Source organism: Asterias amurensis, chromosome 1 (assembly GCF_032118995.1).
Source record: "Asterias amurensis chromosome 1, ASM3211899v1".
In the NCBI taxonomy this organism is placed as follows: domain Eukaryota; kingdom Metazoa; phylum Echinodermata; class Asteroidea; order Forcipulatida; family Asteriidae; genus Asterias; species Asterias amurensis.
The window spans coordinates 4,350,500-4,375,048 of NC_092648.1; the positions used below are offsets into that span (position 1 = coordinate 4,350,500).

The window sequence follows — 24,549 nt, forward strand, 5'->3', positions numbered from 1 at the left end:
GAATACAATGATCCACACAAGTTTGCCTCGAAATTGCGTGGTTTTCCTTTGACTGTGCGAACTTACACGGTCGGCCATATAAATGGCCGACCGTGTTTAGTTGGCAAGGTAAAAGGAAAACCGTGCAATTTTGAGGCAAACTTGTGTGGATCATTGTATTCTACTTTGAAAACATCTTTCCAACCATTTGCGTTTTATAAAAAACGGTTACAAACGCTTTTTATAGACCAACTCGTCCGATCCAAGGCAACGTGTTCCTTTAAATATAGCCTGCAAAGTGTATTAAAACATACACCATGTGTGCATGTAGGTCAGCCTTTTTACCCGATCAAATTGTCCTACTTTTTTCCCAAGAACCAAATATCATGCGTGTACCTGACAAGATTACAATACAATATTTCAAAGATGAACTTATGAAATGAATCATATTAGCTTCTGAAGAGATGAAATCTTAATGACATTTGTAATAATAGTCCGTCTGGGATTCAGGACGAGATCCCTTGTTATTTTTACCTCGGCGTTTCCTTTAAAAAGCAGTTAGTCGTTGTGAGACAAAACGCTGACTTTGTGGATAAGGGAGGCTACCACCTGCTCATATTATCATGAATCTTGGACAGACCAGCCAGAGATATGAAGTATTATTCAATCATTGAATGCACATTCTATATGACCTCAGGTGTTTTTATCAGGAGAATGTTTTTTATAAGGTGTGTCGCCCATTTGAACTTGAATTCCAGTTCAAACCAGAAGTTCAAGCTAAATGTATTGAACAAAAAATCTAACCACTGACCCAGGTGAAATGATGTCGACAACTCATTTAAATATTATAAACCACAAGGGAATCTGAGTGGGTAAATTTAAAATGATGTGGGGTTGAAAAAAAGATAAATTGAGTGGGATTCGAACCAACAACCTCTTGAAACATACTGGCGCTCTACCAACTGAGCTATCTAGCCCTATGTTGACAGTCTCCCTATTTTGTCAATATGTATGTTCAGGGGTGCTGCAGCAATTCATTCAATCTCAATTTGATGACATCACTCAAAAACACCTGGTTATTGTAGTTAACAAAAACTTAATATCTAGTTTTTCTTCTTCGACTCTTCTTCATCTTCTTCTTCTACAATGATCATTAACTGATTGTCACAGGATAGGGTTGGGGCATCAAGGGCACAGAGTGACTGGAAATGTTTCATTAATTTATCAGGTGTGTTTGTCAAGGATGAAAAGAGGATGAAAAGGGCATGGCTGTACTCTTTAATTACCTTTTTTGTTTGTCAATCTGTTCTCATGTTCCTGGGTAGCCCAGATCTACTTGACATCCGAAAGTGGCAGGTTGTCGTGTGCATGATTGATGAGTTTGGGCAAATGGTCTTCTCTTAAAGGGTTGATGCATTTTGGGTTATAGGACGAGCAAAATAAAAACGGACATCCATAAAATAGTGTCAAAACTGAATTGCGTGGATTGTGACTGACTCAGCACTAGTTTCGTCTCAGTGGATCATCACAGCCATACCACACACAGCCGTACTTGTGTTTAAACACTCTAGTCTGTTGAAGACACTGGCCACTATTGGTAATTGTCAAAGACCAGTCTTTTCACTTGGTGTATCTCAACATATGCATAAAATAACAAACCTGTGAAAAATTGAGCTCAATTGGTTGTCAAAGTTGCAAGATAAAAATGATAGAAAATACGCCCTTGTTGCACAAGTTGTGTGCTTTCAAATGCTTGATTTTGAGACCTCAAAATCCAATTCTGAGGTCTCGAAATCAAATTCGAAGAAAATTACTTCTTTCTCGAAAACTACATCATTTCAGAGGGAGACGTTTCTCACAACGTGTTATACTATCAACCTCTCTCCATTACATGTTACCAAGTAAGGTTTTCTGCTAATATGATTGTTTAGAGTTATTACTATAGAGTTATATATAAGAACTAGATGGCGCACTGGCCTATATATGCGCTCCGGCATGCGCGCAGGCGGCCATTTTCTAAGTTGACAAAACTGGCATCCCACAGTGTGTGTTTGTGCGGCCATTTTGTAAGTTGAACAAAACAGCATCGTGTAGTGTTCAATAAGCACAAACTCCAACGTGTGTTTCATATTCAATGCGCGTACATAATGGCGCGCGCGTGTCTCTATGCGTCACCCGTGCTCCCTCTAGTTCTTATATATAACTCTATGGTTATTACCAATAGTGTCCAGTGCCTTTAAATCACTACATCTGACTTGTCACATCTGCTGAGGCTGATGTTATCTCCTGTCATTGTAGATTAAGAGATGCAATCAAACCTCACTTAGTGCCTGTTGTGATGTTATCGCCAATAGGACTTAAGGGATGATACATCATTGTCCCTTTGGAATAGTTACTTCATTCCCATCTGGGTTTTTTTTTTGACACACTTAAATCTCGTTGCTAAAGACTTTTTCATGGTGTGAGAGATCTCTGTGTTGGACACAGGTTTGAACAGTGTAGAGCGGTGTTTACATTTGACTTTTTTCTTCTTTCTTTTTAAGTACCATGATTTTTTGTGTAGAATGACAAATTTAAATCCAATGGGGACGCATGGTAATATGACCACCCTGACAACTTACTGTGACCATGATGTAAAACCCATCCTTAGTTAGGATGGGTTACTCGTCCTAACTCGAGATAGGATTGATCCTAGCGCTTTGTGAAATTGGCTGCTGTTCATTGCCTTGGTGCCCTTGAAATGCTCTGAAATTTACAATACAATTTCCTCATAGGGTGCCCTTTACCAGGGAGAAAATGCCTTGGTGCCCGAAGCAAACAGGCCTGCAATGTTGTTGTGAGTGATTAGAAATCATCCTTTGAGACAAGAGCCTGTGTGATTTTAGTCCATGTTAATCAACTCTCTCTGTCCCACCCCCACTTCCTATGTTTAAGACTGACTAGCTCTATGGACAGCTGATGGACACCAGTTGTTACTGATGAACACAGAGCCCTAATTGCTAATTGCATACATCTTATCTGGGTTAGGCAAATAATCAAGCTTGTCTGTTGACTTGATTACTCCATGCTTGACCTGAACCAAGGACATGGATGTTGCATCTGGGCCCATGGAGGAAGAATGTGATGGTCATATCTGGAGCTTTTTTGCTCTAAGAGCAGACCTGGAATCACGTGTTCAAACTTAGAATACACTCACATGTATTGTAATAGATAAAACAGGGTGTCCAAAATTCAAAACAGGGTGTCCAAAAGACACCCAGACACTCCTACGGCTAACAATTTTTTCAGTGTGAGGCCTCGTACTTCCGAAAGGCAGGCAATGGATACCATTGCCTCTATGCCCCTGGTCATTGTCTTCATGCCCCATGTCATTTCCTTTGTGGACCTTACAAATTTTCCAATATAAATTTAATTTCTCATCTTAAAGAGGTACTTTAAACAAGGACAAACTGTGAATGAAGCATCAGGTCTGAAAAGCACACATTTGCGGCCCCTTGAACTACCCCCCCCCCCCATAACGCCTTAAGGCAGTTCTCAGTAAAGAGGAAATGTTGTAGGTACAGAATCAGCGCAACAAAAAGGGCCTGTAGTTCATGTACTTCTTGATAAAATCGGACAAGCAGGGACGAGGCACTTAGGTTTTATGTCTAGAAGATGAGGTTCGTTGATCAGTCAATGTCACTTCGTATGTGAGTTACTGACACAAAGTATTGCTGAGTATTGCTCCCTGATACTTCATAGTGGCGATACATCATTGGGTTTATGGAAGTAGGGTAAATTTATTACAATCCTCTAGTGTTCAATAAAAATACAATACAGCTATTGACTCCTTGCACCATCGTCACGCGGACATAACCGCTCTGGATTTTTCGGCGATAACTCAAAAATGCGATCACCTTTTGAAATTAAATTGTACAGTTTTTTTTTTATTGTACATGATCTATATCGTATGTATTGTAACAGATAAAATAGGGTGTCCAAAGACGACCAGACGGTGCTCTGGCTAACACTAAATCAAATCTTGTTCAGTGTTTTCATGTATGTCTGTATTTGTATAGGATTAAAACAAACTAACAAACAAACAAACACCCCACCAAACACACAAACAAACAAACACCCCCCCACCCCCACTCCCCCCCCCAATAAAAAATACAAACAGCTCCGAAAACCAACGTTTGTCAGGTAACGTTTGTCTTTAACTGTTGTATGGATTGTCACAATGGACTTCTCTTTGCATCAAAGAGATATATATATTTTTTATTCTATTCTAAAGGAGCCCTGGTTTATAACGCAGAGTACACAATCATTGACCCATGAAGTCCAAAGAGAAATGCAATGGCTGCAATTTGTACTCATCCATCAGTAGCATCATCATAGTACAGTCAGAATCTGTGAACACTCGGTGTTGGCTTGACTGTGGTGCGTGTAATTCAATTGTTGCAGCCTCGTTTTGTCCATTTCGTGGTGGTAACGAATGAGCTTTCACCAGTCGTATTTTTAATAATAATAGTAATAAATTTGAATCATAATAATATTTATGCGGCGCCTTGTGCAGGGCCTCGGAGCAGTTTTTATGAAATTAACATGCAGGAAACTCTTCTTATTTTAGTTTGATTTCCAATTATTTTGCCTCTGGATTTTTTTTATTTTAAAACTGTGATTAAATAGTCTGGAAAATCTATTAAATCATGGCTTGTCGTGGGCAGTGCATTGGACTTAAGTTCATGGTTGCTGAGTCATCAGGGTGTGGGTTCGAACCCCTGTCTTGACACTTGTGACCTTGAGAAAGACACTGCACTTGCTTCTCATCATCCAGGGGTGAATGGGTACCTGTGAGGGCAAAGATGGTTAATTTAGCTTAGTGCGCTACGCCCCTTAATACTTTACAGCCTCGTGGTGCTATCCGTGGCATCACATACCAGGCTTGTATGCTTCATTTTGGAAAGGGCAAGGGCACCAAGGCAATTTCTCCTTGGTAAAGGGCACCCTATGAGGAAATTGTAAATTTCCAGGGGTCGATTTCACAAAGAGTTGGGACAGGCTCTTACTTGAGGACTAGTCCTAGGAGCTACTAAAAACCTGAGGCTAGTCCTAAGTTAGGACGAATAACGCGTCCTAACTCGAGATAAGAGTAGTCTTTAACTCTTTGTGAAATCCACCCCTGAGCATTTCAAGGACACCAAGGCAATGGCAAGGGGGCATGGAGGGGATTGCCTTTGTTACCTTCGTGAAGTATCAGGCCTGACAAACTGTATACTCCCCAAGGGAGCAGAGATGGTTTCAGGAAAGAAAAAAAAAATTGCCCATTGACCGGGTAATATTGTTCAAAATGCAATGATAATTATTTGGAATTACACTATATACAAGTCAATATTATTATTATTATTATTATTATTATTATTATTATTATTATAAGTAGGGCAGCCCTTGTGCTCAAACATTTTTTCTTCTTCTTTTTTCCCCCCAAGGACAAAATAATCATGCCTGTGTATTGTAAAAGATTTCAAATAAAGGTTGGGTTGAAGTACAGTATATCTGCATGCAATAAAGGTCAATTTCTTTTAATGGCAAAATTAAAGGCAACAGAAAGCTAAAGCTAAAGGCAGGATAGGATGTACACTCATCTATAATTAATGATGATTTCTGTTTTGTAGATGATTGTGTTTTGTTTATGAGGTATATTTTTTATGAGGTATTTGACTCATGTCTCTCTAGTTAAAGGAGATTGCACTGCACCAGTAAATTTAAAGGGTCTATACGTAACTTTTGTAGGACACAAAAACACAATGTCCACACAGATTTACACTAAACTTACACCGTTTGAAGATAATGATAGTAGAAAGCTTCCCTGAAAATATTACTTGCTGAAGTGCTATAGTTTTTGGGAAATGAGTAAAACAATGGCATGAAAATTATTTTAATCATTTACAAACGTATTTTCATGACATTGTTTTTCTCATTCCTCAACAACTACAGCACCTCAGTAAGTAAGATTTGAAGGGAAGCTTTCCACTATCATTATCTTTAAACCCTGTAAGTTTCATGTAAATCTGTGGACATTTTGAAAAAGTACCCAAATCCTTTAAGTGCTAGTACGCAGACACTGTGACGCAAATGTGTGAGAATTCACCTTGCATTCACACTTTGTGTCTCCAAAACAAGATTATCTTTATATAATCTGGAATTGGACAGTACAATTGTGACTCTTTGGTAACGTTGGAGGAATGTCAACAAAGGATTTTATTTATGTTTAGTTTTAAGACATTGTTTTATAAAAAGATCGTGTTCTTTTAGATGTGAAAGAAAAACGTTACACTCAGACAAGGCCGCTTAGATATTTCTTTGTTTAGTAAAAACATTTTAGGAAATATTGCTCTTGCAGAGAATGTAAATAAAGCTGGATTTGACGGCACGATGATGTCCTGTCATTTTTAATTTTTCCAGTAAGGAAGTTAAGCTATCAGTTGCATTTTTTTCAATCAGTTTCATCTTGTTGTTGATGTTTTTCAAAGTAAACAATTTATGAACATGTCCCTATTGGAAAACAAAGAGATCAAGAATGAATTTGAAAACAAAACCATTTCATGGTGTGCTGTGGCTGAGCAGATAAGAGCACTGGACTCAAACTCTGGTGTTTCTGTTGAGTGTGGGTTGAGTGTGGGTTCGAGTTCCGGTCATGACACTTACACCGATCCATTAAGCCAGGCCCAATTATCATTGACCAATCACAACTGCGAAATCTGATCACCATTTGAACTGTTTGGTGATCTTTGCACTAATGGTGATCGGGTTTCGGGGCTGTGATTGGTCAACTGGTAAGGAGGCGGGGCGTAATGGATCGGTCTATTGTCCTTAAAAGCAAGACACTTACACCATTGTTGCTGCATCTTTCAGATGAGGCGTAAAGCCATGTACCTGTGTGTTGTGAAATGCACCATAAAAGAACCTAGTTATCTTATCGAAAAGAGAAGGCGTTCGCCCGCATGTTCCTGGTTTGAATGGCTGTAAATTGCACCATAGCACCTTAGAATGTGATGCTGTTTTAAAGAATTGGTGTCATACATGTACTTCAAAATATGCATGTAATTCCACAATACCTTGCGGGAAAGTACTGAAAGTTAAACCATCTTGAGCATCACTGAGTGACACATACGAACGCTTTTAATAAGAAGCCACTAATTCGGTGAACGAGAAAACATACATTTGTGTAATAGAACCCAGTCCATGTACAATGTAAAGAGAAGGTGTTCACCACAGTGTTTCTGGTTAAATTGGCTGCATATTGCACCTGATAAACCATTACATGGGACTATGTAAAGGAATTGTTCTCATACATCAAATTGAGGTCTACAATACTTTGCAGGAAAATACTGAATATTGAAGCGCCTTGAGTGTCACTCAGTGACAGATATGAGAGCTATAAGAAGCCACTGTTGTTATTGTTTCGGTGAATGAGTAAACATCAATCTTTTGGAGGAAATTCTAAATGAAGCAACCTTGGGAGAACACTATGAAAGTTTCAATAGTCATGAATTCAATTATGCTTGAGTTTGATAGGAAACATTGACTCTGTATCGAGTTATTTTGGAATGGTAAAAACATGGAACCTTGGGTTGTGTTGGTTTTGTAGACACGTAAATGCGTCGGACCCTTTTAGCAAGCTTAAAGAAAACCAATTCAATAAAATTGTCTGGGTTGCAAAAGAGGCAGATCAAGCTTCATTTGATACAGGCCTGATACTTCACGGAGGCAACAGAGGCGATTGCCTCCAAGCCCCCTGGTCATTGCCTCGATGCCCTTGAAATGTTCTATGAGTAGAAAGCCGTCGTTTCGAAAAGGGCCCTAGAGGAAAATTGCTGTGCCCTTTCATGAGCGCAATTGAAGGCCTGCTGACAAAATTGAAAATCAGCCCTGAATTGTAATGGCTGACGTCCACAATCAAAACTTTAACACAATTTTCTGTGGAAGTCATAATCTATAGATAGTTCCCAGTTGACGTCAAACAGTGTGAAGTCGCGTATGGTGAAAATTAGTGTTGTGATTATTATTCTATGTGTAAAACACAATTACATTTTTTTTGCTGCTGTTGGTAATTCAACATTAATTGAAAACACTTGTATTGTGTTCAATGTACAGGTGGAATTACAAGCCTGGTAACGCATGCACAGTGAGTGTAACCCCATCATATGATGACTGTGATAGCCACCTTACCCCTGCCTTGGTGCCCCCTTCAAAATATGCCCATAGACTTTCAGATTTTCCAATGGACGTGCCTTCTGAATAAAAATAAAAATATCCTTGCCCTTTCAAAAATGGAATTCCCGGCCTGGTAATGCATACAGTGAGTGTACCCCCATCATGTTATGACTGTGATAGCCAGTCTACCCCTTCATAACTAATTAATGGTTGGCCTTGGTGCCCCTTCAAAATATTCCCAGAGACTTTAAGATATTCCCAATGGAAGTGCCCTTTGCATAATAAAATGGCCTTGCCTGGAGTTCCAGGCCTGCTTTTGCATACACCCCATCATGTTATGACTGTGATAGCCAGTCTACCCCTGCACTACTAATGCAGTTGTTATATTATACACGTTAATTCAATTATTCCAATGCCACGGCCGATCCATATCATTGTTTTTCTGTCAGATCGGAGCCCTTGAGCGGGACAAATCCAGCCGATTTTGGCTGCGCTTATTTGATCACGGGACCAATTGTACGCAATTAGGCACTTATTAATCAATAGATCGGCTTGTGGGAATGAAAAAAAAGTCCTGATGACAATGAACTGGGTTTTTGTGATTATTTTATTCATTAATTTATTTATTCATGTTTACTTTCTTTCTGCTGGGGTGTTCGTGAGGGGAGGGGGGCGGGGTTATTCTGAGGAAATCTTTCATGGGTCTTTGAACAATTGATAGATTGTCTTGTGGAAATTGAAAGAGACTTGAACTGCAAAGTCATTTAGTCATTTGTTAATTTATGAAGTTTTATTGGGTATTGAGGTTTGGGGGGGGGGGCCTTCACCAAGGAAATCACTCCCTTAGATCATTGAATTTCTATAATTGATATATTGTCACCAAAGTTTTACGTGAATTGGGTTTTCATTCTGTCTTTGATTGTGTGGGTTTCCCATCCCATCCACTGTTGGACCTTCCTCCCACAAGTAAAACTGGTGTTTCTTGAACATCAAGTTTTCACTTGTATCTTCGGGCTTTTGCGTGCCTGATGTTTTGTTTTTGAAAGGGCAAGGACACCAAGGCCTTTTCTCATTCATAGGGCACCTGTATGAGGAAGTTAAGCATGATTACGTTTGAACATTTCAAGGGGCACCAAGCGATGACTAGAGGAGCAACAAGGCAATCATAAATTGAGAGTTAGTATGTTTTATTCCAGAAAGAAAGTAGTGGTTATTAAATTGTAATGAACCTGCACATAAATTATTTAGATATGATTTGTAGAAAGGAGTAGGCTACAATAGTTGCATAAAAGTCAGTCGAATTGTGAATGCATATCATCTGTACATGACCAAGTGTAGTAGCTTTTCAATCATTGGCCATAGTGAATACATTTGCCAAATGTTTTATTTGTTACCAACCTTCTGAACTAGCGCCCTCTTGTGGCAGATTTGTGCTTGTTTGTTCAAATGGAATTGGGAACATTCATGGCTGTTTACTATTTTCGTATGATGTTACTTGTAAGTTGTATGCCAAAGAGAATAAATTGGCCTAAGGTCACACCACTACCCCTTAAAATCCAACTGCATGTTTTGTTTGATTCTGTTGGATTGAGGACTGATCAACTGATTATAATAATGCTTTACGTGGGATCAGACACACCACCACATGACCAGTGCCAGACCAGGATTGAGGACTGCAAAGGCAAACTGATTATGCTGAAAATGGGATCAGACACACCATCCTAATCAGTGTCTGAAAGTTCGGGAAACATTTCTTATGGTAGAGAAAGTATCTCAGTAAATTGCTCTGGAGTTCAATGTAGGGTTCTATAAGTATCTTAGATCTGAAGCTTTGCTTTGAGTAGCGAAATAATTTTCTTCAAGGAAACAAGATGTTAGCTCTGAGAATAACCAGGGTTCAATCTTGAGTCTTGACAATTTTAACGGAACATAAGAAAGTTCTTGGAGGCAACAAAGGCGATTGCCTCCATGCCCCTTTGTCATTGCCTTGGTGCCCTTGAAATGCCCCTGTAGAAATTTGCAATTTCCTCATAGAGTGCCCTTTACCAAGGAGAAAATGCCTTGGTGCTCTTGCCCTTTCAAAAAAAAGCGTAGGCCTACATATTGTTGTAAGGATAAAAATACAATATAAACAGCATCTTCTTGTCTTCCTATCCTTTTAAATAATCAAATTTATTTTTCATTAAAGTCTAACGTTTTATTTATTTATAATCCTGACAGGTTCTCCAGCGGATAGATCTGACCTTGAGGTCGGCGATGAAATCTTAGAGGTCAACGGTAAATCTCTCCAGAATGCTTCACACGCAGAGGTCATCAGCCACATCCACCAGGTCAGTGCGTTCTTCTGGTTCTCAGGAGTTCTCTCTTGTAAAATCCCATTTGATATTAGTTAATTAGTCGTGCCATTTACTTGTGTACCTGATCAGGCCTGATACTTCTTGGAGACAACAAATGCGATTGCCTCCGTCCGTTGCCCCTGGTTGATGCCTTAGTGCCCTTTAAAAGCTCCAGTAGAAATTTACCATTTACTCATAGGGTGCCCATTACTAAGGAGAAATGCCCTGGTGCCCTTGCCCTTTCCAAAACGAAATAGACACGCCTGCCTGATTTTGGAGCGTTGCGGCAGTGTACATGGTAAACTAAAGGATGAGAGCAATTATTTATTACTTGCGTGTATTTTTCTATTTTATAGATGCCATTCATTTGCATTACACATGGGAGTCAAAATTGCAAGTAAACATACGTATTGGTCTTGCCATGTGCACTTGACTTTGTAAATGAGATATCGCCTAACATCACAAGGGTGGACAGCCACTCTAGGTCTTCACTTAACTGATTTGGGTTGTTGACCCAAATCAACTGCCACCAGGGGCACATTGTCACCTACTCCTGGGGCTGAAACGGGGTTACCCCCTTCATAGTTTGTAAGGATGTGTACCTACCTGGGCATGGGTAGCACCCACTAGGAGCCTGGCTGGTAGAGCTGAGTACACTACCTCCCCAACTTTTCACAAAGCCATTAAAGTTACATGCCTTGCAAAGTGCACATTACACAGTGAAACGAAACGCAGGGAATCTGACGTCCAAAATGACGAAACCACAATTTGAGTGATGACGTCAGATGAATTATGTTAAGGAGTGAAGTGGTTGGATCATTGAATTGGTCATGATTTGCTGGATCCCTATAATAGAAGTATTTTTTTTCCCCTCAATAGTGTGTACGATCTCGAACGATATCGTTGAGAGTCAAGCGGAGAATGGGACTGTACAATGGTAAGTGCTTAATTCACTTCCCATTTCCATATAGACTGCGGGCCTTGCATTTATTCTAAAACATTTCAGGGAGCGTTGGTTTCATTGCTTTAAAGGCATAATACATATTTGGTTCTCAGATTCAAATATGTTAGTGATAAATTATAAATTACCTTTTTCTAAAAAAATATGTTTAATTCAGAGGGAGACGTTTCTCACAATGTTTTATACTTTCAACAGCTCTCCTTTGCTCGTTACCAAGTCAGTTTTTATACTATTATATATTTTGAGTAATTACCAAATGTGTGATAAGAACAAAAGTGAGCACTTTGTTAGTTCCCAATGTGTACATGATGCAGGCCTGATACTTCATGGAGGCAATGAAGGCGATTGCCTCCATGCACCCCGGTCATTGCCTTGGTGCCCTTGAAATGCTCTAGTAGAAATATATAATTTCCTCATAGGGTGTCCTTTACCTAAGAAGGGTGCCCTTTACCAAGGAGTGCTGTTGCCCTTTCAAAAAACGAAGCATACAGGCCTGGTGATGACTTGCACAGTTTATTACTTGGTTTTATAAGAAACTAGTGTTCAGTAATTCTTGCAGACTTTACCTCCCAAGCCTACTTCCATTGACATATCCAGCCAATAGAGGGCAGTATAGGTTTGGTAATCTTACATTGTTTGTACAGGATTAACAGATTGCTTTCCGTGCTTGTATGAATTGTCAAGTTGAGGGTGAGTTGTGGGGGGGGGGGGGGTTATATTATGTAATTGAAGCAATAAGCCCAATGTGAACAAGCACAATAATAACAGGAAAAAATAGACCTTTGTGACTTCTGCCTAAAGAATTACTGCAGAGTTTGATGACATTTACCCGGTCATTTTTCCTATAAGAATTTGTCTGTAAAAATATTGGAAACTAAATAAATAAAATTGATTTACCTTTCCCCAAAACGATGATTCACTAAGAGATTGAAGAACCAACCCTCTTTTTAAACTGCAGTCTCTTGAGGGATTTTGATTCAAAGTCAATCAATCAATCTTATTTGCTAAGCAAAGTGTGATGTCACAATGCAATCCTTGATGACGGCAATTCTAAAAAGAGGGGCTCCAACTAAGGTCAAGTTCATCTTTGTGATGCACACTATTTCCAAAAGATGGGTTGCAAACATGACTTCGTTGACCCACACTATCCACCCCCCATCACTATCTGAGTTGTTCCAGACAGAGATAGCTAGGACTGGGAAGGGACTAACAGGGTCAGACAGTCTGTCTTTATCCAGAACAGAGGGACGGGTCCAAAGATAGTCCGTCTGACAGTAGTAGCTGTCCACAGATATCAATATTGCCAATAGTGGGGCATTTCCGTTTTAATAGCAACCACACCCTAGCCATGAGCAAAAACATCCCAACTCTGACAGTCTTATAGTCTTCATTCTTCTGAAGACGATCAGAGCATACTGATTGAAACGTGGAGTTGTTCACCGGTTTTATTTCAGAACTAACACTACTCAAAAGAGATATTCACACGATGCTATCGCAAACCTCTCTTAGTCAAATAGATTTCTTTTTTGCTGAAATTCACCAGTTGCTATAATGGAAATGTGGAAGTATTCATATGATTGCCCTGTTCTTCAAATCAAACTGAATGTTGAAGCTCCTTTGTGAGCGCTAAACATGGATAAGAACAGCCAATAAATTATTAGCAGAAATGAGTCGGATACAAGTTACAAATGGTACATGTGACATGGTACTTTGGCTGGTAACCTGAATCTGGTAAGCATAATGTTCATATACTTATCTACTTTTTGTGCTGAAGCAGCTGTTTGAAGTTGGACCACTGGCAATAGTTCTGACGTCCATTTGAAACGACAAGGGCTCAGTTTGATCATTACGCGCTGACCCATTACCATCCAAATGCCATTACCACGTCTATATTTGAAATGACTGGAAGCTAAGGATCATCTAGGCAATCGGCATCACTAATTATGACTTTCAAGTTATAAACCACAAGGGAAACTGACGGTGGAGAAATTGTATATTTTGTTGACAATAATTATGATACGATCATGTATCGTAATGGATGATCCATAAAATTGCCACAACGGCTCGAGTTACAAAATATGTATCATTGAAATCAAAAATTCAATTTGACTGGATGAAATATTAGCCAAGAAGTTATTGTGATGTAAGGTTGTCGTATTGAAATATAATATGTCCTTGAATTATTCCTTCTTAATGTTGGTTCTCATAGTCAGTATGCATACTTTATTTTCCATGGAGACCCCAGGCACATTAAAGGCACTTGACACCAATTGATAATTATTCAAAAAAAATTTTAGCATAAAAACTTATTTGGTAACGTGCAACTAGCTGTTGATAGTACAAGACATTGTGAGAAACGGCCCCCTCAGAACTAACATAGTTTTTAAGAAAAAGGTAATTTTTCACTCAAATCAGGCCTGAAGCCTTTTATTATACATCTGAAGCCTTTTGTTATGCATCTGAAAGCAAACAAAGTTGTGCAACAAGGGTTACTCATCCTAACTCGAGATAGGATTCATCCTAGCATTTCTGGAAATCGGCTGCAGTGCCTTTAAGAATCATCAGTTCAACTCTCTAAATATGATTCGACAGTCTGTATATATTTCTACTGAATTGTGTGACCAGGCGTCTATGCTTCGAATTAACCAAATTGACCAATTATGGATCAGAGACTAAGCTAGCTAAATCCAGATTGTTTGGGACACTGAATTTATTTTACTCAGAAAACCCCTAATAGATTTAGTGAAACTTGTCAGGCTGTCTCCAGGTACAGTTCCTGGTACTAATTTATCGGAACTGTATTGAGCTTATAGCACAAAATGAAATGTTCTCACATATACAACTGGCCAGAGGCTACTTAGAGCACCTGAGTACGGGGCCCAAGATTTACACTTGACAACTGACCAGAGGCCAGTGTTTTCAGGCCAGTCTGGCTAGCAAACTCAAGACAGGACTAACTTATCGGAACTGCATTGTGCTTACCAGGGATAAGATTGTTCAGACTTATGGCTTAATTCAGACATTTTATGTCGGCCGGGTGAAGAAAATCGGGCAACTTCTTTGTCCACATTTAAAGAAATCCTGCTCATTTGGTGCACTTCTCTAGTGCTTTGGGATACTGTTATCCAAAAGTCCTTGGAATCTATAACCCCAGGGGGGTTACCAAACAGTAGAAATGCTATCATTTCAACATACCTTTGAATTTGTATCCAAGTTTCAGACTTTTCGTTAGTAATGACTCTCACCCCTGGCTTACACAAAATGAAGTGTTCTCCTGTAGGGGTATTCCCTGGCCATAGGCTAGTGGAAACATCTTGAGTACAAGGCTCAAAATTCTACATTGGACCCTCTGACCAGAGGCAGTGATTTCAGGCCCATCCAGGTCAGTAAACCATGGTAAACCCAGACAGGACAGGTCCAATGGTTTGTTTGTTAGTTCTTTAATTCAACATCTTTGTCTCAAAAGAATGATAGACAATGTGTGTAGTTTGAGCCTCACAAATATCTTTTAACCTTCATGCATGTTCTTTTATGAAAAATGTTCAAAGACCTTTTTTATTGGAACTTCTAGTAAGGTCAGGCACCATAGCAAAAGTAAGAAGCAAGATAGATGGGGGGGTGGGGGGGGGGGGGGTGTTGTGGGTACATTTAATCGGTCCAGAGCACCTGGTTTTTTAATTATACAAATGCATGCCAATGAGGTTTGAGGCTTGAGATTCTTAAAGGCAGTGGACGCTATTGGTAATTACTCAAAATAATTATTAGCATGAAACCTTTCTTGGTGACGAGGTAATGGGGATGATGGGTATAAAACATCGTGAGAAACGGCTCCTCTGAAGTGCCATAGAGTTCGAGAAAGAAGTAACTTTTCCACGAATTTGATTTTGAGACTTCAGATTTAGAACTTGAGGTCTCGAAATCAACCATCTAAACGCATACAACTTCGTGTGACAAGGGTGTTCTTTCTTTCATTATTATCTCGCAAGTTCGATGACCGATTGAGCTCAAATTTCACAGGTATGTTATTTTATGTATATGTTGAGATACACCAACTGTGAAGGCTAGTCTTTGACAATTACAATAGTGTCCCACTGCCTTTAAACTTCCGAAACATTTTGGGAAAGTTTGACACAGTACTTGAAAAGCAATCAAACAACCATAATTCAACCTGTGGTTTATTTGTAGGCTCAAAATGGGTGTCCTTTCGCTACTACTTCCCAATGCTATATCCCCTTGGGGAAGTAGTTTATCCAACAACCCCCTGGTGGCAGTGTCCTTGTAAAACACTGCTACTTTTACAAAGTGGCTGCTTGGCAAATCGGATGTTTCAGTGGATGTTTTAATAGTAATCACTTTAATTTCTTCCTGTGAGGTTGTACATCGGGCTGGTAAGGTTTTGGTTAAAAAAAAGTGTAAGGGCCTTGTCACACAAGGCAATATAGTTTTTACGAAACTTGGTGAGGGGTAGTGATAGTTGGTTGTTGAGTAGATGGAGTGAATTCCAGTCTTTTGCAATATTTGGGAAGTATGACTTATGCAAAGGCGTTGGTTGCCTGGAATTTTTCTTGTGTGACATGGCCTTTAGATCCCTAAATGCATATTTAGGCCTTCATGTAGAAGCATGAAGGTAGATTCCTCCATGATGATAGAAGCATGGAAGGTAGTAGAAGTTCTTCTTAAACTAGGAGAGAGTTTCTTCAAGGATATAGAACCAGCTTCATGGTTTTAGTGAGCTAGTGTTCCAACACCTGTACTCACAGCTTCACATATAACTGTCATCTAAGTTGAATGATGCTATTCTATAGAGGCTTGCTCTATGCTTTGTCCTCTCCAGTTAAAGATGGTGTTTTACAGACAAACAATGGACCATCAGCCAAGAAGATCAACTCAGTTGACTTTGTTTTGTTCTTCTGAGCATGGAGGTAGCCCTCTAAGATTGTTCATGGATTGTAAGGTTTTAGATTTGGACCATCAGCCAGAACGATCAAGCAGTCAACTTTAATTTCTTCCTCTGAGGGTTGTCTATGCTTGATGGACTAAGGTTTTAGCTTAAAATAAAATGTTAGATCCCTGATGCATGTACAATGTACATGTAGTTGAAGGACCAAACATGGAGGTAGATCGTCAATATGGCAGATCTAGAGTTCTTCTAAAACTAGAACTAGAAGAGAGTTTCTGCGATAGAACAAGCTTCATGATTTCAGCAGCGAGCTTGTGTTTCAATGTCTGTATCCACAACTACACAAGATCAATAATTGTCTTCCAGAGCACAGTTATGCTGCTTTGTCCAATTAACTTGGTATTCGACTGACAACCAAAAATTTGACCTTCAGCCAGAAAGATCAGGCAGTTTACATAATGGCACACAATTCCAATAAAAAAACCACCTCATTGCCATTGTGCCCTCATGCGTGTTCAGTATGCCATGTATGCAGCCCACAAAGGTTCAACGCACCGCCGAGCCAGTGTTTACCTACTGTATACCCCAATGGGAGCCCATTGTTGCAACCTGTTTGCAGAATGGTATCACCCAAGAGGTCAAGAATGCCAGGAATGTTAGTGTGCATTAGGGGTCATGGTGCCATTCACTACATTCTGAGATTAGGGATGGTTCAGTCTATAATAGTAGTGGGCCAGTAATCCGTAGTGCCCCATAACAAATCAACCACTATAGTAGCACTGATTTCTACATACTATGGGTCCTCATTGAATAGACCAGCCCAACTTGCTGATGCACCTCTAAAGTATTTAGGGGTCGACATTGTGTACGTACACCCCTTCTGTTGGATTTGTATAGCATTGGAATTGCATGGAATGGTACTGGTGGTTGTAGTAGTAGCATCGCGTTTTTTAAGATAGTCAATGGTCAAAACAACAGAGGCTCGGGATGCAAATGTGTGTCACGTCGCCACCACTACGCCGTGTGCTTTTGTAGTCTTCCTGCATAGTGTTGGATTATATGGATATTTGGGGTAGCCTTTGATATATTTTGGGGGACAAATATTGCACCCTTGGTGAGTATTGTTATTTTTGTTGATGAAGCTTTGTAGATTTTAGTCATATCAGGAGTTACTATGGGTATGATCATAGAGAAAGGACCTTTCCCCATGCTATGATGATGAACTGTGGAACTGGTCAGCAAATCAACATACCGTATTTGTATTGTACACATCTTTAGGCCACCATATGAAACACAACGCGTGGCGTGTTCATTTTGATTGTTTGTATGTTAAGCTAGCCTACATGTAGTTGGACCAAGTCATTTATATATGCAGGGAATATCTGTCAGAACCAACATAATTTTTGTATTTTCTGTATGTGATATGGGCATGTCAATGTCTGGTTGTGTGCATGATGTGTAATACACATCTCATTGAGAATTTTACAGACATTGTGGGGTTGGTCATTCTTTCTATACGGAAAGCATGAAACGTTTTATTGAACTCCATTTTATGGTCATGACGGTGTATTATAACTGTCCTCAATGATTGTTTTATGGTTTATTCCTCATCGTTTGCTGTGTGTCTACTGGTAGTTGGCCAGACACTTGTAAAATGTCAAATTTTTATTCATATAATTTTATTCTGGGAACCTATTTATACTGCCTCTATGGAAGTAGATTATACAAAATTTTTTTTTTAACAATTAATTAACATTGTTCCAGTTATAAGTTCAACAAGAAGTATTTAAGAAAAGAGTACAAGATTTGTAGTTGTTCACCCCCCCCCCCCCCAAAAAAAAAAAAAAAAAAAAACACACACCAAAAAACAAACAAACAAACAAACAAACAAACAAACAAACAAAACAAACAAACAAACAAACAAACAAACAAAACAAACAACAAACAAACAAACAAACTAAGGTGATTATAATTGGAATTTTAAAGCTCACCGATGATATGATAGAGTTCATACCAGCACCAATCTTTTAGAGAAATATTTTATGACAGGTTAATTGTGTAGCATTTGAAGGCAAGATTATTGCTGATGATGACGTCCAGTGACGTCTAGCTTTGTTATCATAATAATAATCCTGAAAATTTATAGAGTCCGCCCATCTTACTCTTTGGTAAAACATGCTCCATGGGCTCCTGGGTCTAATTAAAAAAATAATATACAAATCTCACAATTTTAAAACCTCAGGCAGAGTTAATGGCACTTTATGGAATATCAACATAAATAAACACACAAATCCTTAAAACCCAAGCCATTAGATTAAAAATGGTGGTAAACTAATTCATCATACAAAGATATTTTCTGTGGTAAATTGTCGTTGATCTACTTCTTGATCTGGCTTGTTCAACCTTGATGTCTGAGTCATTGCTCAGCAAGCTCTGGACATGTATTAAGAACAGATTTGATTCTTTATATAGAACCTTAAGTCTACCTGTAAATTTATAACAAGTGCAGTCATTATGCTCGTTGGTCAAACCATAAGCAGTTTGTGTGCTGTGTCATAACATGATCAGGTGTTGGTGAACGGAAGTGAGCTTGAATTATGTGATACAGGTTCAGGTGACATGAAGGAGTTCATTAACGATTAGGACCAAGTATTGTACCCTGTGGTCACGTTGTGGACCAAACATTGAACTTCATGCGATGGGAGTTGAGGAAAATGCGTGTGAGATATTAATATATAGTTTAGTTGCAGTAACACCGTGTCTATCTACTTGGGATGTAGATTATGTTCTTTTGAGAACACTTCATGTGTGTTGTAGAGTGAACTTGTATTATGTATTATGTCACTCATGTACTTGGCTTTAGAAAATACAATGAGTAAGGCATGAGGCCTAATTCTTCAGGATCTTGTTGACCTGATGACAACTGATTGAATAATTTGAAAGGAAGAATTGAAAGATGGCGGTTATAATTTTCAATGACCACTTTTCTTGTAAGAGAATGCTTTATATGCAAAAAATAGTTAATGGTCTGACGTTTCGACCTAGCAGAGTCTTTCTCGAATGCTAAATGACAACACAACAAACATGAACAGGTAACTAAGTGAAACATAAGCAGTGAAGTGGAAATACATGAATGGGGTTAGAATGCTTTATAAGCAGGAGAGACCAAGCCCTTGTTATGACAGAACCTGTACAAGTTCTATTTATAGTGATGTCAGAAAGTCGGTAAACCTCTAACATGAAACATCCTGTGGCTTACATCCCCAGACTAAGAGGATATTGTGAACCAGTTTTCAGGATTTCTATGTGTACACCAATGCAGTTGACACTAACTAGTGGTGTGTCATGGCCTAGCGGTTAAGCAGGACTCAATCTCTTGTTGTTTTTAGTGAGGGTTCGAGTCCCTGTAATGACACCTGTGTCCTTTAAAGCAAAACACTTAACCACGATGCTTCGTCCTTCGGATGGGATGCACATGTAAAACAGTCGGTCCTATATGTGTGATGTAATTGACATTAAAGAACCCAACTGATGCACTTTATCAAAAAGAGATGGGGTTCGCCCCAGTGTTCCTGGTTTGATGATCGGCAGAATATTGCGCCACAGCATCTTGTAAACCATTTGATGATGCCATAAATGAATAGGTCTCATAGCCCCACATACTTTGTAGGAATAAATACTGAGCTCTTTGATATGCCTCTTAGGGGTGTGGTAAAGCACTATATCAATGTAAGAACGTACATGTACATGTAGTATTACTTGAGCTTGTATCAATTGAAAAGATGCAATATGGGCGGTTGTCAATCCTGCTTGACGTCTGCACACACAGGATCTTATCCAGCCTTGGCTCGACTTGGAACAAATGTATTCAAGATTCCAGTTCCTGAGGTCATCTTATCTTAGAGGTTGTTTCAGTGTAGCACTAAGGAGGAGTTATTTCTACTCAAGGATGTAAGAATTACTGGCTGAGAGAAATGAGTCTTAAGCCTCGAGTGCTCAGGAAGTTTGTCTGAGAGGAAGTACAAGGTTGTTTAGGCCAGGGACTTTAGTTTGGTTAGTAGAGGGGCAGTGTTTAGACTAGAGGCTTGGCATTATTAGTTGCCATTTACATAACTCAGGTCTGCCAAAGCATTCTACAATTATCCATATAGGACTCCTATAGTAAAATTTGGAGCGTTGGGGCACTATGGTAAAATAAACAAAGCATCATGAAGCGTTTCCCACTAATCAAATGACTAGGATCTGTGTGTGTGATAGGCCTATATAAATCAGAAGTGGGATTATATTGGAAAGAGTTGAGGCAATTCAAAATCTGTCAGAAGAGTGGAGAGACCAATCAGAACAACACAGTTTCCATTCAGGCCTTATACTGCACGGAGGCAACGAATGCGATTGCCTCCATGCCCCCCATTGTCATTGCCTTGGTGCACTTGAAATGCTCAGTAGAAATTTACAATTTCCTTATAATACATGTGGGGTACCCGTTATCAAAGAGAAAATGCCGTCGTGCTCTTGCCCTTTCAAGCAACAGGCTCGTGCATTTAACATTAGGTACATTACGTTGTAACACTGTGTGTACTATATTTTGTGTACTGTGTGTACTATATTACTGTGTGTACCGGTACTATATTTTGTGTACTGTGTGTACTATATTACTGTGTGTACCGGTACTATATTTTGTGTACTGAGTGTACTATATTTTGTGTACTGAGTGTACTATATTTTGTGTACTGAGTGTACGATATTTTGTGTACTGTGTGTACTCTATTTTTTGTACATTATAGACCATGGAGGGATTTCAACCTCCATGTTTAGACCAAGTTTACACCACAGAAAGGTTATCAAAATACAACCTGTTACATGCACTACAGCCAGGCACTTATCATGGTATGTAAATTGTTATTATGAATGTATACACACCACTGTTTGTTTTCGTCATACCATGGAGCTATGGAGTGTGCAGTCTTGTATGACAGTTTAGTTGTGACTTTTGTTGTAAGTGTTTATTATGTAGAGAGAGGACACATTCCTCAGGGCACTTGTGTCAAGGTAATTATATTGTGTTTAAAAAAGTCTGGTGACCTGACCCCCGAGGGTGAATTGTTTGTAATTTGCACCATGAAGATGGTATGGGCTGTAATGAGAGAAATAGTTCAGACTAGTGTTAAACTGCTGTATGTGGTGTCAGATACATCAGAGAGAAAGGGTTACTTGTATAGCGTATGTACGTGCACATGTACCTGGTATGCTCCATGATATTAAATACTATATAGGAAACAGTGGATACACAAAGTACTTGTTGGTACTTTCAATTGGTCATTAGCACTCCACACTAATGCTAAATATAGAAGCTAAGTACCCCTCAGACAAATTTGTCAAACATACATGGTACGCACATGTCCAAGTTTCATATTTACTCGCGTGGACCGACTATGAAAATATACAGTTCCTTGAGTCTTAAAGACACAAGGAAATAAATACATTTGCTGTTAATTGTTGACTAATTTCTTCGCTTGAGCATTGGCATCAACACTTGAGTAAATAGCACTATTGCTCATCCCAGCCTTTAAAGGATAAAGAAACGGATTTGTAAACACCAAGATGTTCTTAATCAGACAGCTCCCTGATTATAAAGTGTCAGTTTGCACAAATTGCTCATGTGAAGTGTGTTTTATCTGAAATCCTTTCTAAGTCGAGAAATCGGCCATTTGAGACCACTCAAATCAACATTGCTTGTTTTCATTGATGCAGTGAAAACAAAACCTGGATTGTAGTAAAGCACACACAAAAGAACTGACAAAAGCAAACCTTCTCTCGTTGATTTCATTTTTAGTATGCATGATGTTTTTTCTACTTTAGTCTAATTTCCTTCTTTTAACCCCTGGAAAAATGTAGAAATTATGTAAAAACCTACTACACCATGTACATTCAGGTTAGCTCTTGTTCGTACTTAGAGAAAAATTCCTATTTAAATCCAAGGACCGAATATCATGCCTGCACTAAGACATCACTATTAACCGAATTGAGATGAAATTCTACAAATGGTTGTTTGTTGGGAGTACTTTGTATTTATTACAAAAACTAGAGGATTGGTGTTGATGAGTCCTAGTTCTTTCAACAACAATAACCCAAGCATTTTCCCTCTCAAAGTAAAATATATTACAAGTAGTCGGGCCTAGCATCTGAATTCCTAGAGTCCGATACTTAGTGCTTGTAGGGTGAGCTTTGTGCCTGCGTTATTAATAGTGCCATTATAGACCCTGCAACTCTGTTGGCAAATAACGCTTTTGATGTCAGACAATACTTTCTCCTCTACCATTGTCATCATGGCATGTCGGTTTTTACAAGGTTTCAGTTGCTGCCATGGCAGCCAAGGCTGAGAGCCAGCAGTATGGGTAACTTGCACAGGGAGGTACTTGGTACCAAATACATGTAAATTTGTAATTTGTAAATCTATTGAACACAAACATTAAAGGGTTTGTCCTTTTTTAAAGTGACTAGCAGGCAGGACCATGCCAGTTGGCTTGTAATTTCACCGGTCTTTATAAAGCTTTTGCACTGGTCCATTTTTCATACCTAACAGGAAAGCGTTTTAATTAATACTGAACTAGCCTGTCGGACCACTTGGAGATAATTCTGACTGGTCCGGGTGTTTTAACTGGCGTTTTACGGCCGTGCCAGCGAATCACTGTTAAGGGAGAACACTGATGACCAAAAACTATGTACATAAACTGAAACTTTCATTTTAAAATGTTAAGTAAAGAAAAGTGAAGACTTCCTTTTCCTGTGTGTCAGCCATGCCCACTCGACACAAACTGCCAAAAGGTTACCTGAATAGTTAACCCTACTTACCGCCCCACCCCAGTTTCTACCTGAAGTTTTTTGCTTGTTTTCAAATGCTATGAACTAAATAAACCCACAACATTTTGGTTGCAACTGGTAATGGAATATCCTTGGTCAGTGGTGCTTTGCTTTAAATAATTTAAATTTCCCTCGTAGAAAAGACTGTGAATTATGGGTGTAGGGGGGGGGGGGGAGGAGAGTCCTGGCACTTTAAAATGAAATGCAAGACATGCACACTCTTAATGATTCAACATGTCCAAGTGTGTAGACGTTTTGGGTGGATATGCCCTCAAGTAGTCTGTAACCCAAGCTTCTTATATTACAAATTGTCTAGCCACACTAAAAAGAGAACAGACTGAACTTTGTATGGGCTAAACAGATGCTGGCACCGCATGACATCACAACTTAGCTATTGAGGCTAGATTAAAATAAGTTGACCAAAGTACTCAAAATTCTTAAATCAATTTACAATGAATGCAATTGTAATAATTTTGTTCTTCCAGTCATCATATTTGCATAAAGACTGCCATATCCCAAGTAACATTAACAATCGGTGTTCTCCCTCACTACTTTTAACAGTGGTCTGCTGGTCAAATGCCACCAGTCAAAATTCATGCAAGTGGTCTGGCCTGGCTAGTTCAGTGTTGGAATACATCCCTGTTTAATATGAAATTGATTAATTTGACAAACTGAGGGACCAGTGAAGTGACAAGCTAACTTGGCCCAATTTCATAAAGCCTGTAAGCACAAAAACTTGCTAAGCCCATAATAGTATTGCTTAAAACATAAACAGGTCACAGCCAAAATTACATTAAGTTTGCATTGTTGTGGCTTGTGCCCCACTCAATTTTTGCTTAGCAAAGAAGTTTGTCAAACATTAGTTCATGCATGAAATTGGGCCCTCGTTCTACTGGCCAGTCACTGAAAAAGTTAAGGACAAACGGTAAACCCTGACGATGAGTTTCTTTGAGAATACAAATCCATTAATCGACAGAAAGAGTTTGACAAAGTCCCTGGCTCACTGCCACGTTGACTTGTCATGCTTGTGAACAGAAACGGCATCTGTAGACGTATTCAAGACAGTCATGGGCTTTGTGGGACATGCTTATTGCGTGGTTATTATGAAAGCATGGGGGATATTGGATAATTCCGCTGTTCCTTGTTTTTCAGTGATGTGGCAAGTTCAGTTGCTTAGTCGATGACTTACACAATTTACGTACATTTTATTAATGTTTGTAAATATTGTTGTGTGGTCTTTTCAAGAGTTTGCTTTAGCAAAAAATGCAAATATTATCATACTCTGCATTGAATTTCAATCAAAGTTGAGCGCTAGG

At 39.1% G+C, this 24,549-nt stretch overlaps 1 protein-coding gene across 4 annotated transcripts in view; it reads left to right on the forward strand.

Moving 5' to 3' along the window:
- The window catches only part of LOC139943175 (protein PALS1-like), a 112,452-nt gene that overhangs the window by 45,768 nt on the left and 42,135 nt on the right, over positions 1 to 24,549 (forward strand). For all 4 annotated transcript variants that reach the window (XM_071939992.1, XM_071940008.1, XM_071940000.1 and 1 more), the window contains 2 exons: positions 10,396 to 10,505; positions 11,391 to 11,448. In XM_071939992.1, coding sequence (XP_071796093.1) covers positions 10,396 to 10,505; positions 11,391 to 11,448 — 168 coding nt within the window. The remainder of the gene's footprint in view (positions 1 to 10,395; positions 10,506 to 11,390; positions 11,449 to 24,549) is intronic.